General features: G+C 35.6%; 1 protein-coding gene across 1 annotated transcript; it reads right to left on the bottom strand.

The window, feature by feature from the left end:
- Nucleotides 1-2,061: 2,061 nt before the first annotated feature.
- On the bottom strand, nucleotides 2,062-2,565 carry LOC128995920 (uncharacterized). Its single transcript, XM_054420974.1, has one exon. It carries the CDS (start codon nucleotides 2,563-2,565, stop codon nucleotides 2,062-2,064), a length of 504 nt encoding a protein of 167 aa, XP_054276949.1.
- Nucleotides 2,566-15,003: the final 12,438 nt, after the last annotated feature.

Here is a 15,003-nt window from a genome sequence, read left to right as displayed (position 1 = left end):
ACTGCCAACGTCTCGGACCTGTTTCCATCCCTTCCAATAGCATTTTAGGATTGCAGATACCTTAATCTAATCGTCATAAACAGTTCCCACACTCCGGACAGCTCGCCTTTACTACTTCCTTCACCACTTCCTACGTCGTGGACCTGTTTCCTTCCTTTCCATAGCATTTTAGGATAGTAGATACCTTAATCTAATCGTCATAAACCGTTCCCACACTCCGGATAGCACGCCTTGACTACTTCCTTCACCACCTCCTACGTCGCGGACCCGTTTTCCTCCCTTCCCATAGAATTTTTGGAATTAAGATACCTAAATCTAATCGTCATAAACAGTTTCCACACTCCAGACTGCTCACCTTTACTACTTCCTTAAACACTTCCAACATCACGGATCTCAAGCTAGTGCCGTCATTAGATTATATTTATGATCCAAACCGCATACCGTTTCTGTTCTAATATCTGTGGAATAATGCTATTAGCTATTTCTTTATCTACTGCATTCAAAAGTCAACAGCTGATCATATGTCTTTTTTTATGTGTCAAATACTGCTTCCATAAGGATTACATTGAAACTTTGAGACCCAGTGGGGCGGATTCCTGAAAGTCTTTTTTAACGCCATATAGATGTTGGCACTCAACGATATGGTCTTTATCACCATGCAAAATTTGAAAACGATTGATTCAGCCGTCTAGGAGGAGTTTGCGTATTACGAAATGCATAAGAGCCGACGTATAAGAGCTTCGCTCGCTTTGCTCGCTCCGCTCAATTATTTTTTATAGCACGTAGAGATTTGTGATTAGTTAATTTAAAATGTAAAAATATGAATATTTAATTAATTGAATAATGTTTAACAAAAAAATGTGAATTTAACAGGTAATACATTTTTAATTATTGACGGAAGTTCTTTTTGTCTCGGATGTTTAAGAGTTCAACATAGGAAGCAGTTCTTTGAGTAGGATACTTCCGTTGAAACATCATAACTCGTTATGTTTAATTTAACAGCTTTACAAAGCAGTAAATTGTCTTTTACACAAAAAAGGACGGATAATTAGCTATATTAGACAGATAAGATTTTTGGTTTTAAAGTTTTGAGGAGTTGTGAGAGGTCCTATGCATCTTTTCCCCAACAATAAATAATTGGTGAGACATAGCTGTTATACACGTATTCCCAGTATTGTTTGTCAAGTCTTGATGGACAAGAATGATTGTAGCTCCATTGTGAGAATTTCTTCCTTCAGCATGCTCTACATGCTAGGTAGAGTACCACTTTTGTATTTCCTGTATGTGTAATTATACGTGATGGAGAATAATGCTTATGCTAAATAAAGAAATCCTGTATTTAAATAAAAGAACAAGCCCAACTTGTATTCAAGTTTTACTTGGAATTGATATCAACATTTTAATATGCAATGTGTACGTGAGAAAACTAAAATAATGAGAATACTACATAAATGAAAAAAGATTTTTTATAGTAACACTTGAATCGTAAAACAATGGTCTTCTACAATTTCGTTACAACTGAGGACTTCTCCAAGTTGTTTTAGAGGTGGCAATGCGTGGAAGAGAACTTCTGAAGGGAAAAATCAGTAATAATCAATCGAAATAAATACATTTTCTTTAATTTAATGGTATTATATGATACTACTTTAAAAAATTATTTTGTAATTCAGTTATTCATTTTTACATCATTTAACTGTAACCTTGATTTAAAAATGTATACATATTTTGCTTAAGTTATGATTGGAGTGGCTGTGTAGTTTAAGACTGCTTAAGAAGATAAATACCTATTGTAATATTTTATAAGAACAAGATAAAATCTAGTGTATTCAATTTATTCCCCATTTCAATCACAACTCAATTATTATTGTTATTTACAAAATTAACAATCAGAACAAAACAAAAGTCTTAAACATCTGGAATGCAACCAACATTATAAAATCAAATGCTGCTTCTTGTACAATTAATATAAACATATATTACACTCGCCAACACTTAAAATTTGCTTTGCTCATAATACTTTAAAACTTTAAAACTTCTTCTGACTCTTTGGCTTCTCCAACTTTATAGATCCAATTTCTCCGGCTTGTGCACAGTCCTCTGTGATCTCCTCAAAACTGTAGATGGACTGTATTGTACACCCCGTGGTTTCCCAACATCAGACTTCAATCTAGGCAAATAAGGTGAAGCATCATGTCTTGATATTGATGGTGATGTAGACTCCTGAAGAATAGGCAAATCTCTATTGAATTCTTGTTGATGTGCCTCAATAGTCCTTCCAACTTCCTCTTTCCGCACAATGATTTCGTCCTCCTCTACCTCAGTTGGCCTAAGATGGTCTGCATGGCAAACTCTTGTTTTGCCAAGAACACTAACCAAATAAGTAACTGGACTTTTACAGTGTAATATACGACCTGGAACCCAACTAACTTTCTCCTGTCTGACTGTTTTAACCAAAACCTTCTGATTTTCATTAAACAATCTACACGCACCTCTATGCCTATCTGAGGCTCGTTTCTGCATTTCCTGCTTCTTCCTTGACTCGTCTAGTAGATTAGGTTTTAACATAGTCAATTTTGTTCGAGGTTTCCAACGTAAGAACAGTTCAGCCAGGCTCACACCGGTTACTGACGATGGAGTATTACGATATGCGAAAAGAAAGTTATCCAATTTATACTGCAGTGATGTCTGCTGAGATGATTTTTCACCCAAAACTTGCCTTAACAAACTTTTCTTAACTTCTTGAACAGAACGCTCGGCTGCTCCATTGGAGGCAGGGTGATATGGTGGAGAAAATGTTAGTTTTACACCATTTTTTTTAGAAACTCCCTGAATTCTAGACTAGTAAAAGACGTGCCGTTGTCACACACCAACTCCTCAGGTAAACCATAAGCAGAAAATAGTGTACGAAGTTTCTCAATGGTCTTCCCCGTGGAAATAGAACCCATTAAAAATACTTCCATCCACTTTGAAAAACTATCCACTACAATCAACATTTGCTGTCTGGTGGTTGGATCTTCAGCAAAATCGATATGAATTCGGTGCCATCTCTCTGAAGCTAACGGCCATTGCTGCAATGGAACTTTTGAAGCAGCATTTCTTGTACTTTGACAAATCAAACAAGATGACACAGCATCCTCAATTACTTTTTCGATCCCAGGCCACCACACGTGGCTGCGTGCCAACAATTTCATTCGAGTAATTCCAGGATGTTGTTCATGCAATATCTGGATGACTTTACCTTGCAATTTCTTAGGTATGACTACTCTACTGCCCCATAAAATGCAATTTTTATCCACTGACAATTCATCTTTCCTTCTCTGAAATGGAATTAACATTGGGTCTACAATTTCACGCCACCCATACAACACAAAATCCCGAACTTTAGACAACAGTGGGTCTTTATCAGTCAATTGTCCTATCTCTAAAGAAGTGATTGGAGAAACGTCACTCCCCGCATTGAAGAAGTTCATTTCTCTTACACAAGATTCCACATGAGATATATAATTTTCATCCAATTCCAAAGTTTCATTCTCGGGTAGTGGTAAGCGTGACAACGCATCAGCGTGAGGCAAACTGGAACCCTTCCGATATTTTACCTCAAAATTGTAGGCAGACAAAATCAGGGCCCATCGTTGTAGGCGAGCAGCAGCTAAACTAGACACCCCTCGTTTCGATCCAAAAATAGCTGCTAGTGGCTGATGATCACTTTGTAAAATACAATTGGTACGCCCATAAATGTATTTATGGAATTTCTTCACTCCAAAGATCAGTGCCAACGCCTCCTTGTGGAGCTGTGAATAGTTCTTCTCACTGGCACTCAGTGTTTTTGATGCAAACGCTATAGGTCTTTCTTCTCCGTTTATGGTATGGGACAAAATGGCAGAAACTCCTTTAGGACTAGCATCACAAGTGAGCACTAAAGGTTTCAAGACATCATAGTGTACTAAAACATCAGAACACAGAACCCAAGATTTACTTTCTTTGAATGTTTGAGAACATTGCTCGGTCCACTTCCATGGAACATCTTTCTTTAACAGTTCTTAAAAACAATGAATTTTAGCAGACAAGTTTTGAATAAATTTTCCATAATAGTTTATTAAACCAACATAAGCCCTTAGCTCGTCTTTACTAGTAGGTTCGGGAGCTTTTTGAATAGCTTCAACAATACCTACCTTGTTGTGGACTGACTCCTGATGCTGAAATGACGTAGCCTAAATATTCCACTTCAGGCTGTAAGATCTTGCATTTACTCCCATTAACTTGTACTCCAAATTCCATAAGACGCTGTAACAATTTCTCCAATCTATAAAAGGCTTCCTCTCTTGTTGAGCCGCCAACCAAAACATCATCTAAATAGGCTACAGTACCTGGTAATCCGTTTATAATTTGATCAATCACAGCTTGAAATATAGCTGGAGCTGAAGAAAGTCCAAATGGCAGACGTCTTAGTCGAAATAGTCACTTGTGAGTTGTTAACGTCAACAGAGGTTGTGAATCCTCCGCAACAGCTAATTGTTGATAAGCATTAGTGAGATCCACAACTGAAAAATATGTACAACCAGACAGAGAAGCAAATATATCCTCAGGTTGAGGTAATGGATAATGTTCCGTCTGTAACACCGGATTCAATGTTACTTTGAAGTCTGCGCACAATCGGACACCATTAGTCTTGGGCACTGTAACTAACGGAGTAGCCCATTCTGAACTAGAAACTCTGTACGCTATACCATCCTCAACCCACCGATCTAATTCTTGTTCTACTTTTTCCCTTAACAAGTAAGGCACAGGCCTAAATTTGCAAAACTTAGGAACAGCATTGTCCTTGAGAGTGACTTGAGCCTTAACACCTTTAATTTCTCCTGGCCCCCCTTGAAACACTGCATTGTATTTTTTCTTTAACGCCTCTACTTCAACCTCAAATTTGCCATTAGGCAACACAACTTCACAATTAGATTGCTTCAATTCACATGTGGTAACATGCACTGTAGACTTAGATTTAGTACCAGTAGTATCATACGATCTTGAAAATACAGCATGCCAATCCAACTTTAATTTTGCTAACCAGTTCCTTCCAAGCAAAATAGGCTGGTCTTTACGACAAACCTCAACAATCAATAGTGGTAACACTAGGTTCTGGTTTTTATATAAAACTGTAACCTCAGCTTGACCTAGAACAGGTACGTCACCACCTGTGTAAGTTCGCAATTTCATAGAAACAGGCTTTAATTCAATATGAGAAAAATGTTCATTAAAAACGTCTGAAGGACAAATTGATACAGCTGACCGCTGTCAATTTCCATCTCCACCAGAACCTTCTCTATAGTTAGCCTTACCTTGTAAGCTGCCATACCTGTGTTTAATCCAAAGTTGTACAAACACACATTATTTGAAACTTCATTGCAGCTTGAGCTAAGCTCATTGACATCATCTTCGGAGATTTGATGGACTCTATTAGCACCTGACTTGTCCTTCCTTCCAAATTTTGCAACTTTACTTTGGTTCCGGCAAGCTTTTAGTAGATGCCCAACCATGTTGCACCCATTGCACTTATAATTTGCATATGGACATTCATTGGCCCTATGTTCAACTGAACAACATCTGTAACACTTAAATTTAGCATTAATATTAGTCATACCAGCACCAATAGCTGAATTGAAATGACTACCATTCTGCCTATTTTGATTCACATGTGAAGAATTGGGCTTGGAATTTAAATGACAAATTTCCTGTTTTGGATTGAACAAATGTTATATATTATTATATCTGTTAGTCTGGACTCATTAATTAATTTTATTTCTATTTACAGCTGATGTAATATTTTCAAATCTAAGTTTGAGAAATGAATAAAAACAAGACATTATTTTTAGTTCTTACAATTATGTGTTATAATTATTTAATTCAATAAGTACGTAACAATGGCGACTCAGAGGTGAAAATAAAAAGATTAGGCATTACTTACAAGCTTGAAGAGAACAGGACATTCTAAATGGATAATCAAGAAGTGACTGAACATAACAAAGCAATATTGGAAACATTACAAGCCCAAACTGCTGCTCTTGCCCATTTAGTAAGACAACTTGCAAGTCATAGACTAGAAAACAATGGGGAAGACAGTAAAGTCACAACACCTATCTTAAATTCTTCTGTAACCTTTGAATCTTTTGATGAAAAAGTGGAAACATTCAAATCTTATAAAGAGAGATTAGAAAACTTCTTTGAACTGAAAAAGTTACACGGAGAGTCAAATGAAATCAAGGAAACAAAGGCAAGAATATTGATAAATGCACTCGGTGCTAAATATTATTCCCTTCTATCAAGTTTAACAGCACCTGACCTTCCATCTTCAAAAGACTATGAAACCTTGACTGATTTACTGGAGAAACAGCTCTGTCCACAGACAAATATTCTCACAGAACGACACAAATTTTTATCAAGGGAACAAGGTACTGATGAATCAATTTCTCAATACATTACAGTTGTAAAACAACTATCTATATCTTCAAAATGGAATTGTCAAGAAAAAGATTGTGGGAAACCAGTAAATAGCATTTTACAAGCCCAATTTATTCGTGGACTTCGTGACAGTGAAATTCGGGAACAGATTCTCCAGCAAGGAAACGAAATCAGTTTTGAAAAAGCAGTTGAAATTTCACTAGCAATTGAAGCTGCTAAAATACAAAACAAGTTATACAGTACCGATACAGATGTTAAACAAATTTCTAAATCCAGATCATCGAAAATTGTGTCTCGTTTCGATTCTATGAGAAATAAAGCTAGAAAAAGTCAACAATCATCTAGAAACTTCAAGAGAAGAAGTCTGCTTACAGAACTTGGATTAGAAAATACGTGTTTACGCTGTGGGAAGAATAATCACAAAGCATCAGATTGTAGATCCAAGAACCTTTATTGCAAATCTTGTGATAAGCAAGGCCACACAGAGAAAGTCTGCATTTCATCTCTTATAAGGCAGCCAATAAAGCAAGTACAAGAATCAGAATCTGAAAGAAGCGACGTAGATTCTGAATATGACTGAAATCAGGTAAAAACTGTACCTATTCATTACAATTTAGGTGAACCTCGAGACGATCCTTTTGTAGTCACAGTCAAGGTTGGTGGAAGCTCAAAACAATTTGAAATTGATTCTGGCAGTCAAGTTACTATAGTATCATTAACTGATTTTCAAAGTTTGAAACTGAATTGTGAGTTGAAACCATCAAATGTAAGGTTTCGCTCATATACAAATAAATCTTTTTCACCAATAGGCGTAGCAAGGGTACCAATTTCATTCAAACAGATTAAAACTCATGGTAATTTGTATGTTGTAAAAGGGAACTACACTCCTATATTAGGTAGAGACTGGATTAGAAAACTAAACGTACAAGTATCAGCGGTTAATTTAATAAATACTGGTAACCATTTGGACCCAGACAAGAATAATATCGAATCAATCAAAACTGAACTCTTAAACAAGTACAAAGATGTATTTCAATCAAATATAGGTGTCATTCCAAATTTCAAATGTTCTTTAAAACTGAAAGAAAATGCAAAACCCATATTTATGAAGCCTAGACCTATTCCTTATGCCTTGCTAGACAAAACTAAAAGAGAAATACAATCCTTAGTTGATCAAGGGGTCCTAGAAAAAGTTGATCACTCGGCGTGGGGTACTCCACTAGTTATTGTTCCTTAGCCAGATCAATCTGTAAGGATCTGTGCAGATTATAAAAATACACTAAACCCTCAACTAGAAGATACTCAATATCCTATTCCCAGAATCGAAGATCTTTTAAATAAATTAAATGGAGGAAAATACTTCTGTGTTTTAGATCTGCATAAAGTTTATTTACATGTACAGTTAGAAGAAGAAAGTCAAAACTATGCTGCAGTTTCCACTCCATGGGGAACTTACAAAGCAAAACGACTCTTTATGGGTATCACAAATGCACCAAAAGAGTTTCACAAAATCATTGACCAGGTAGTATCTAACTTAGATGGAACTATTGCATATTTTGACGACTTTCTTATTCAAGGGCATTCTTTTGAAGAGTGCTATCAAAGACTAGAAAAGTGTCTCCAGACGTTGAGGAAATATGGTTTACATGTAAACATGAATAAGTGCAAATTGTTTCAATCTGAAATAAATTACCTCGGACATCGTATAACAAGTCAAGGTGTCACTAAATGTCAAAATAAAATAGAAGCTGTTACAAAAGCACCTCGTCCAACTAATGTAGAGGAAGTTAGATCATTTCTCGGGTTGGCACTGTACTATGCGAAGTTCATTCCAAATGCATCTTCAATAATTCATCCATTAACTCAGCTTCTAAAGAAAGATGTTAAGTTCAAATGGAATAACAAATGTGAAAACGCTTTCAATCAAATCAAAGAAGAAATCACAAGTGAAAGAGTGTTGACTCCATTCAATCCGGACTATCCTGTTACGTTAGCTACGGATGCAGGACCTACTGGTCTTTCAGCAGTACTGTCCCATGTCATAAATGGTCAAGAAAAACCCATCGCATTTGCTTCCAGATCCTTAACTAAAAGTGAAACGGCTTATAGTCAACTTGACAAAGAAGCCACTGCTGTGTATTGGGGTATTAAGAGATTTTACCAGTATCTTTACGGCAGAAAATTTATATTGATTGTAGATAACAAGCCACTTCAACAAATATTCAATCCAAGGAAAGCCATGCCAGTCATCTCAGCACATCGATTATTAAGGTACGCCCAATTCATAAGTGCATTCGATTACGAAATCAAACAGAGACCATCAAAAGAACATACAAATGCAGACTACTTTTCTCGAAATCCAATTCCTCTGGATGTAAAGTTGGTGAACTTCCTTGAAGACTCATACAAGGTAAATCAGACAACTCTTGACATGATTACAGACACCTCAGCTATTACCGCAGACACAATCAGATTAGAGACAAATAGAGACCATGAATTACAAAGCCTTAAAAGAAAGCTTCTTGAAGGAGAAATAAAAAATCCAGAATTCACCCTTCATTCCGGTATTATTATGCGAGGGTCAAGGGTTTACATCCCTAAAACACTTCAACCAACAGTACTAAAAGAATTACATTCATCTCACATTGGAATAGTGAAAATGAAGAGCATTGCTAGATCATTATGTTATTGGCCTGGCATAGATGCTGCAATCGAAAGCATGGTAAAATCATGTAAAAGCTGTGCTGAAGTAAAAAACAATCCAGTCAAAGCCCCTCCTCACATTTGGGAAGAACCTCAAGAAAACTGGCAAAGGATTCACATAGATTATGCCGGCCCTTTCAAAAATCACTATTTCTTTGTGGTTGTAGATGCCAAATCATAGTGGCTGGAAGTAAAAATGTCCTCAAAAGCCCCTACCTCAATAACAACAATACATGCACTGGATGACCTATTTTCTCGATATGGACTTCCTTACACCATTGTTTCTGACAATGCTTCTATATTCAAGTCTGATGAGTTCACTAAATTCTGTCAGGATAACGGAATAATACAACGTTTCTGTGCACCTTTTATGGAATTTTTATTTGATCAAAGGTGCAAACTGAAATGGACAATGAACACCCACATAAGATTCGTACGTGTTTATTTTGTGTAGCTTTATTAATTTATATTTTAGTACAAAACTTATTTATGGTATATTTATGTCAACATTTATTTTTTTAAATTTTATTCAAACTAAATGGTTTATTTGAATGACGTAGACAACAAAGATAAAAACGTCAATACAAAGTAAACTCCTGGCGCCTGTTCGACCTGCAGGGAAGGCGCCGTATAATCCATCGAGTACACAATGTTGAGTGGCTTTCGAAAAGATTGATGCGATCAAACTAATATTTTTGCTAGGATAAAAACTAAGGAAAGCAGATTTGACACACTTTGTTATTGTACTTAGTTCCCCAATGAATTAAAACTGTGTAGCTTTAACATACAAATGTAATGTATAAAAAGATGTAATATAGGCATGTATTTTTATGTATGTATGTGTATCATGTACCTACAGTACATCTTTCGTAAAAGAAAAGTCAAATAACTTGTAAAACAGCGATTCCAGTTAAAATAAATAATAATTAATTTATAACAATTTACGATAAACATATAGTAATTTCAAATAGCTTTTTGTAATTGGCTTAACGATACCATTGAATTACAACGAGATACTACTGTACTCACCGCCATACAAAGAGAATGCTACTCAGAGAGCAGCTGTAATAACTTTATTCACTTTACAACGGTCATTACGTATGATCATGTGCTGTCGGTAGATTAATAGGCAGCTCCAACGATTCAGGTACTCGAATCACTGATGTTCAGTGAGCGAATCACTTACATAAACGTGATATGTTAGACTTAGAGACATAATTAAATATTTTGGATACTGCATTATGTTTAAGGTATTTAAATTTACAATTAATAGCATTGTAATCCCGTGTTTCGAAACTGGTTCAGACTAAGAATGACAAGAGTGTTGTTCTTTTTAACCATTGTAAAAATTAAACATTGTTGAGATTTTAATCTTACTTCTGTCATCATCCACACAATTCCTTATAAGCTATTCTAAGCTTAAGAATATAACGACATACAATTAACAAATAGTATTTAATGAAACAATATTAACAGGTAACAAAATAAAATGGCTACGAGTGTACATGTTGCAAAGTATTACAGGAATTATTTCAAAACGAATAACAGTCATAGTTACAATGAGTTTAAGAGAGTCAACTCAAAGATTACCGGTGTGTAACTCGGTTGTAGGTCAGAGGGTCCCAGGGTTACCCAGACAAGGGTCGGTCGTAAAATATTTGAGCGAGTGCGGTCAGAGGGTCCCAGGGTTACCCCTCATTAGCGATGGGACTCTCTGGCAACTCCAGCCAAGAGAGGATTAAAGCGCAGGTCACTGAAATACCCCACATGTGGGGTTACTGTTGGAAATAAATTATTTTGCGTTTCAGTTGCATAATAAATTTGCACAATTTACTATGGAGGTAAAACTCGATGTACTACTAGTTTCAAGGAATATATCTTTGGTTTATGTATTTTAATTAGCCTTGTTGAAATAGCTAATTAATAACTTCATTGAGATTTAAATCTATCTTCCAATGAAAATCTATTAAACGACTGGAAAAATGCAAAAGAGAAAAATAAACAATCAACTATAAATAAAAGACCAATGTAACAACTGACACACTGTACTATATCTACACAATAATATCATACAAAGATCTAAAGGGGTCTGCTGTGGGCATGCTAATCAAGTACGTAAAAACTAACAAAAATGAAGTTACCATACCTCGGATCTGTTTAGGACTGTTCATGCTTCGATATCGTCCGATACTTAAATCAACATCGTTTTCTAGTTCTATTTCTTTCTGGCAAATGAATAGAACACTTCTATATTTTGAGGTGAAACACGATCATATGCGTAAAAATGTGAACGCCGAGTCACCTAAATACTGGAATCTAAGAAATTCTAACGGATTAACGGAGCTTGTTTTTGCATTGTTCACTCAAATTCAATTTACCTTTCCATGTGCTGACCTATGTTTCTGAATTAGCTTGAATTCAACAATAAGTCGAATACTTTGTTATAAACGGACCAAACAACATTCTACAATAGGTATTTTCATCACCTTTCCCAGTACTAGGTATTGATGGCATTTTCCTGAATAAACATTAAGGCTACCGGATTTATTGTTTGAATACAATCATGAGAAATAATTCAGTTATTTTTAAATGTTCGTATAGTTAATTATATTTAAAAGATGTGTTAAAAGTTATAATTGCTATAGCCTAATTTATAGGTAGGCCTACAACTTAGCTTGCTTAGGGTAGATATATTATACATGCATTTATACTAAAAAGTAAATTAGGTAGTAGTTAATATTACAAAGACTACTTGAATAAAAATATTTTTTAAAGGTCTTTAACTATAAAATTTGTCATACCTTGGTATTTGAGAATGTAGAGTGTTCAACCTCTTTTTAATCTTAAAGTTGGAGATTTTTCAAAATTAAAAATTAACACAAAATGCCCTTACTGCAAGTTGTCTTAAAGAGTAGTTAAAAATGTGCTTGATAATAAATTTGGTGCTGTTTCGTTCAGTAGTTATACGGTATTTGACTTCAAAGTCCTTTTATAAACGTTTTGGTCCACCCTGTAAATACTGTTAGAGACAATTTATTTTTATTAGCACCAAAATGATTGGGGTGATTAGATCTTTAAATGAATATATCACACTACACATATGCATTTGAAACCTTTCAAAACGCGCCTCTACGAATTGGGCCTATTTGGTGCATTTTTCTGTATTGAAAATAATTGTATTGAATTTGGCATGGCAGAATTAGGGAGTAATGAGAACATAACCAGTGCAAACAACAGATATGGAACGTTTTAAAATTTTAAGTGACAATTCTTTGTTAAATAAATAGTGACTAAATTTACCAAGTTGATCGTGAAAGATAGAAATACGCCACCCCGTTCCAACATTTATCAAACCCGAACCTAATCCTTTCCAGGCGACTGCGGTCTGAGGGTCCCAGGATTAATGAGGGGTCGGCCTGGGACCCTGTGGCAACGCTCACCAAAGCAGGCAAAGGATTTTTAGGTAGATTTTGAGGCTGGGACCCTCTGACCGTCTCCCGTGTAACTCAGACCATGTTTATCTTCGTTATTGATAAACCTAAAGCATTCCGGCCGGTTTTCTCCTTCTCAAAATGCCTCGCAGTACAGGCAACACAGGTCATTGATAGAGGGCCAATTGAGAACGAAAAGTCGTTTTGGGGTAGTGTTAGGGTGCATTTGTAACCTAATAGTTGAGATTGTCCAGGGTCAGGTGCTGACTGTGAAGGGGACGATGTCGAAGTTGGACAACGTTAAACGTGGACTACGATAAAAACAGACACCGCCTCAATCAGACAACGATAAAAGCATACAACGATGAACCTGGACACATTCAAATGTGTCCAAGTTTAACGTTGCACGCAAACGACGAACCTGGACACGTTTTAAGTTGTCCAGTGTTGGCGTTGCACGACACGACGAAACTGGACACATTCAAAAGTGTCCAAGTGTAGCGTTGCACGCAAACGACAATCCTGGAAACTTAATCTGTCCAACCTTATCGTTGTCCGCGTGTGTCGTTGTCCAACTTCGGCGCGGTCCCCTGTGATGAGTTAAGCCTATTACGCGCCACTGTTCTGTAGCTGCGGTCGTTATCACGATTACACCTCCTGTCTATATGTGTCGTTTCGTCACGTCGGAGGCATTTAAAAGAATAAAACAACAAATAAACAAATTATAGCTACACAAAACAACGATAAATGCACAAATTTAAGTTACGATCATGCTAACACGATCCGTCATAGCGACACAAAACATCGATAAATACACAAATTTAAGATACAACCATACTAACACGATCCGTCTTGGGGGTTATGTTTACACAAACTCAAATAGTACATAAATGTACTCAATGCGTTTCATTGAATTGAAAAATAAATAACAGCAATTAAATTATACAGCTGATCAAAATGTAAACAATCATGTTCTAAGGATAACATGGGAACTTTCAAAGCCACTGGGGGCAGAGCCCAAGAGACTTTTTCAAAAATGTAAGGCCAGTTTGCAAATCTACGCGACACGCTCTTTCTAATGAGACGTCAATGGACAAAATCGGTTAAGAAATGGGGGAGGAGTTTAACCCAGGGCTAGAGATATACAAGGGCTAGGCCACGCGAGCTCAGAAAGTGGTGCCAGGTGGCTGGACCACTCCGCCGCTGTGACGTCACGGCGATACCTCGGGCTCCCGGCACCGTATATCTTTGCCTGTGTGAGCGCTGGTATTACCGCACATTTAGCGTTTATTAAGCTCTATGTTGGGCATTTTGTATTAGGTATTAATGTATTTTGTAAAAGTAATTGATTTTCAAATAGGATTACGTATAACATCAATTTTAATAAGTAAAAAATTAACTTTAATAGATATTTAAGAATGGGAGTGGAATGTAAAGCGATGGCTAAGAATACTGTAGTTATTGATCCAAATGCATTAAGTTACTGTGTAATATCTGTGTTCGTATTGCTGGAATGTATCTTAATGTATGGATTATTAATTGTATTTATTTATTACTTATTCATACCTTTTAGGATTCATTGAGGTTATATAAAATACATTGAGGTTGTATAAAAATACATTACCTATACTTAGCATTTTGTAACTTTTAAAGGAAGGAAAAGAATTTCAATTAATCAATTACATTTTATTATAGGACCTACATATTTCAATACATTAAAATAACATATAGTTGCAAAAATACATTAAGTTGCCTGACTAACTAAACTCAATCACTGTTGATTAATAACTAACAAGTCGAGTTTTGGTGTGATTTTACTTTATCAGTTTACATAGTGATTATAAGTTGTAAATGTTTAGTTACGATATTATTTATTGTGCCTCGACTGTAATGTGACATTACTTTTATAAACTTGAGACACTATTTTTTAGCCAGTTTTTGTTAACTACTGTTTACCAACAACGAATATCGCGGGTTTTACTTTATTACTTTAATCGTATTTATTCGTTGTAAAAATTGCACTTATTTAGTTTATAAAATGTTTTATGTGGATACACTTACTTAATTTGAGGTCTGGGACATTACATTTAGCCCATTTTTGAAACACTTCGTCATAATTAACAAACGATTTCGCCAAATGAAAAAGGCACAGCAACATTTTATAGAAAAAACTACAAAATATTTATTTTTGTATATTTGCCTTTACAACTATGTATATTCATGTAGGGGAATAAGATTTCTTTCATTTTATATAGTTGGTTTGTGGGGGTTAAAAAAATAATATAGACGTGTGAATAACAAAATGTTTTTCTAGACAAATATAAACATTTATTAAAGTCATAAACATATTATATTGAAATTAGCAGTATACATAAACAATTCTTACTTCATTTGATCTCCAATATTATTGCCTAAA

This window comes from Macrosteles quadrilineatus, unplaced genomic scaffold, assembly GCF_028750875.1.
Source record: "Macrosteles quadrilineatus isolate MER2022 unplaced genomic scaffold, UCM_ALF_1.0 Scaffold_1__1_contigs__length_201487025, whole genome shotgun sequence".
Taxonomy (NCBI): domain Eukaryota; kingdom Metazoa; phylum Arthropoda; class Insecta; order Hemiptera; family Cicadellidae; genus Macrosteles; species Macrosteles quadrilineatus.
Note: the sequence above shows the minus strand (reverse complement) of the source record. Positions and strands in the feature narration are given on the sequence as shown.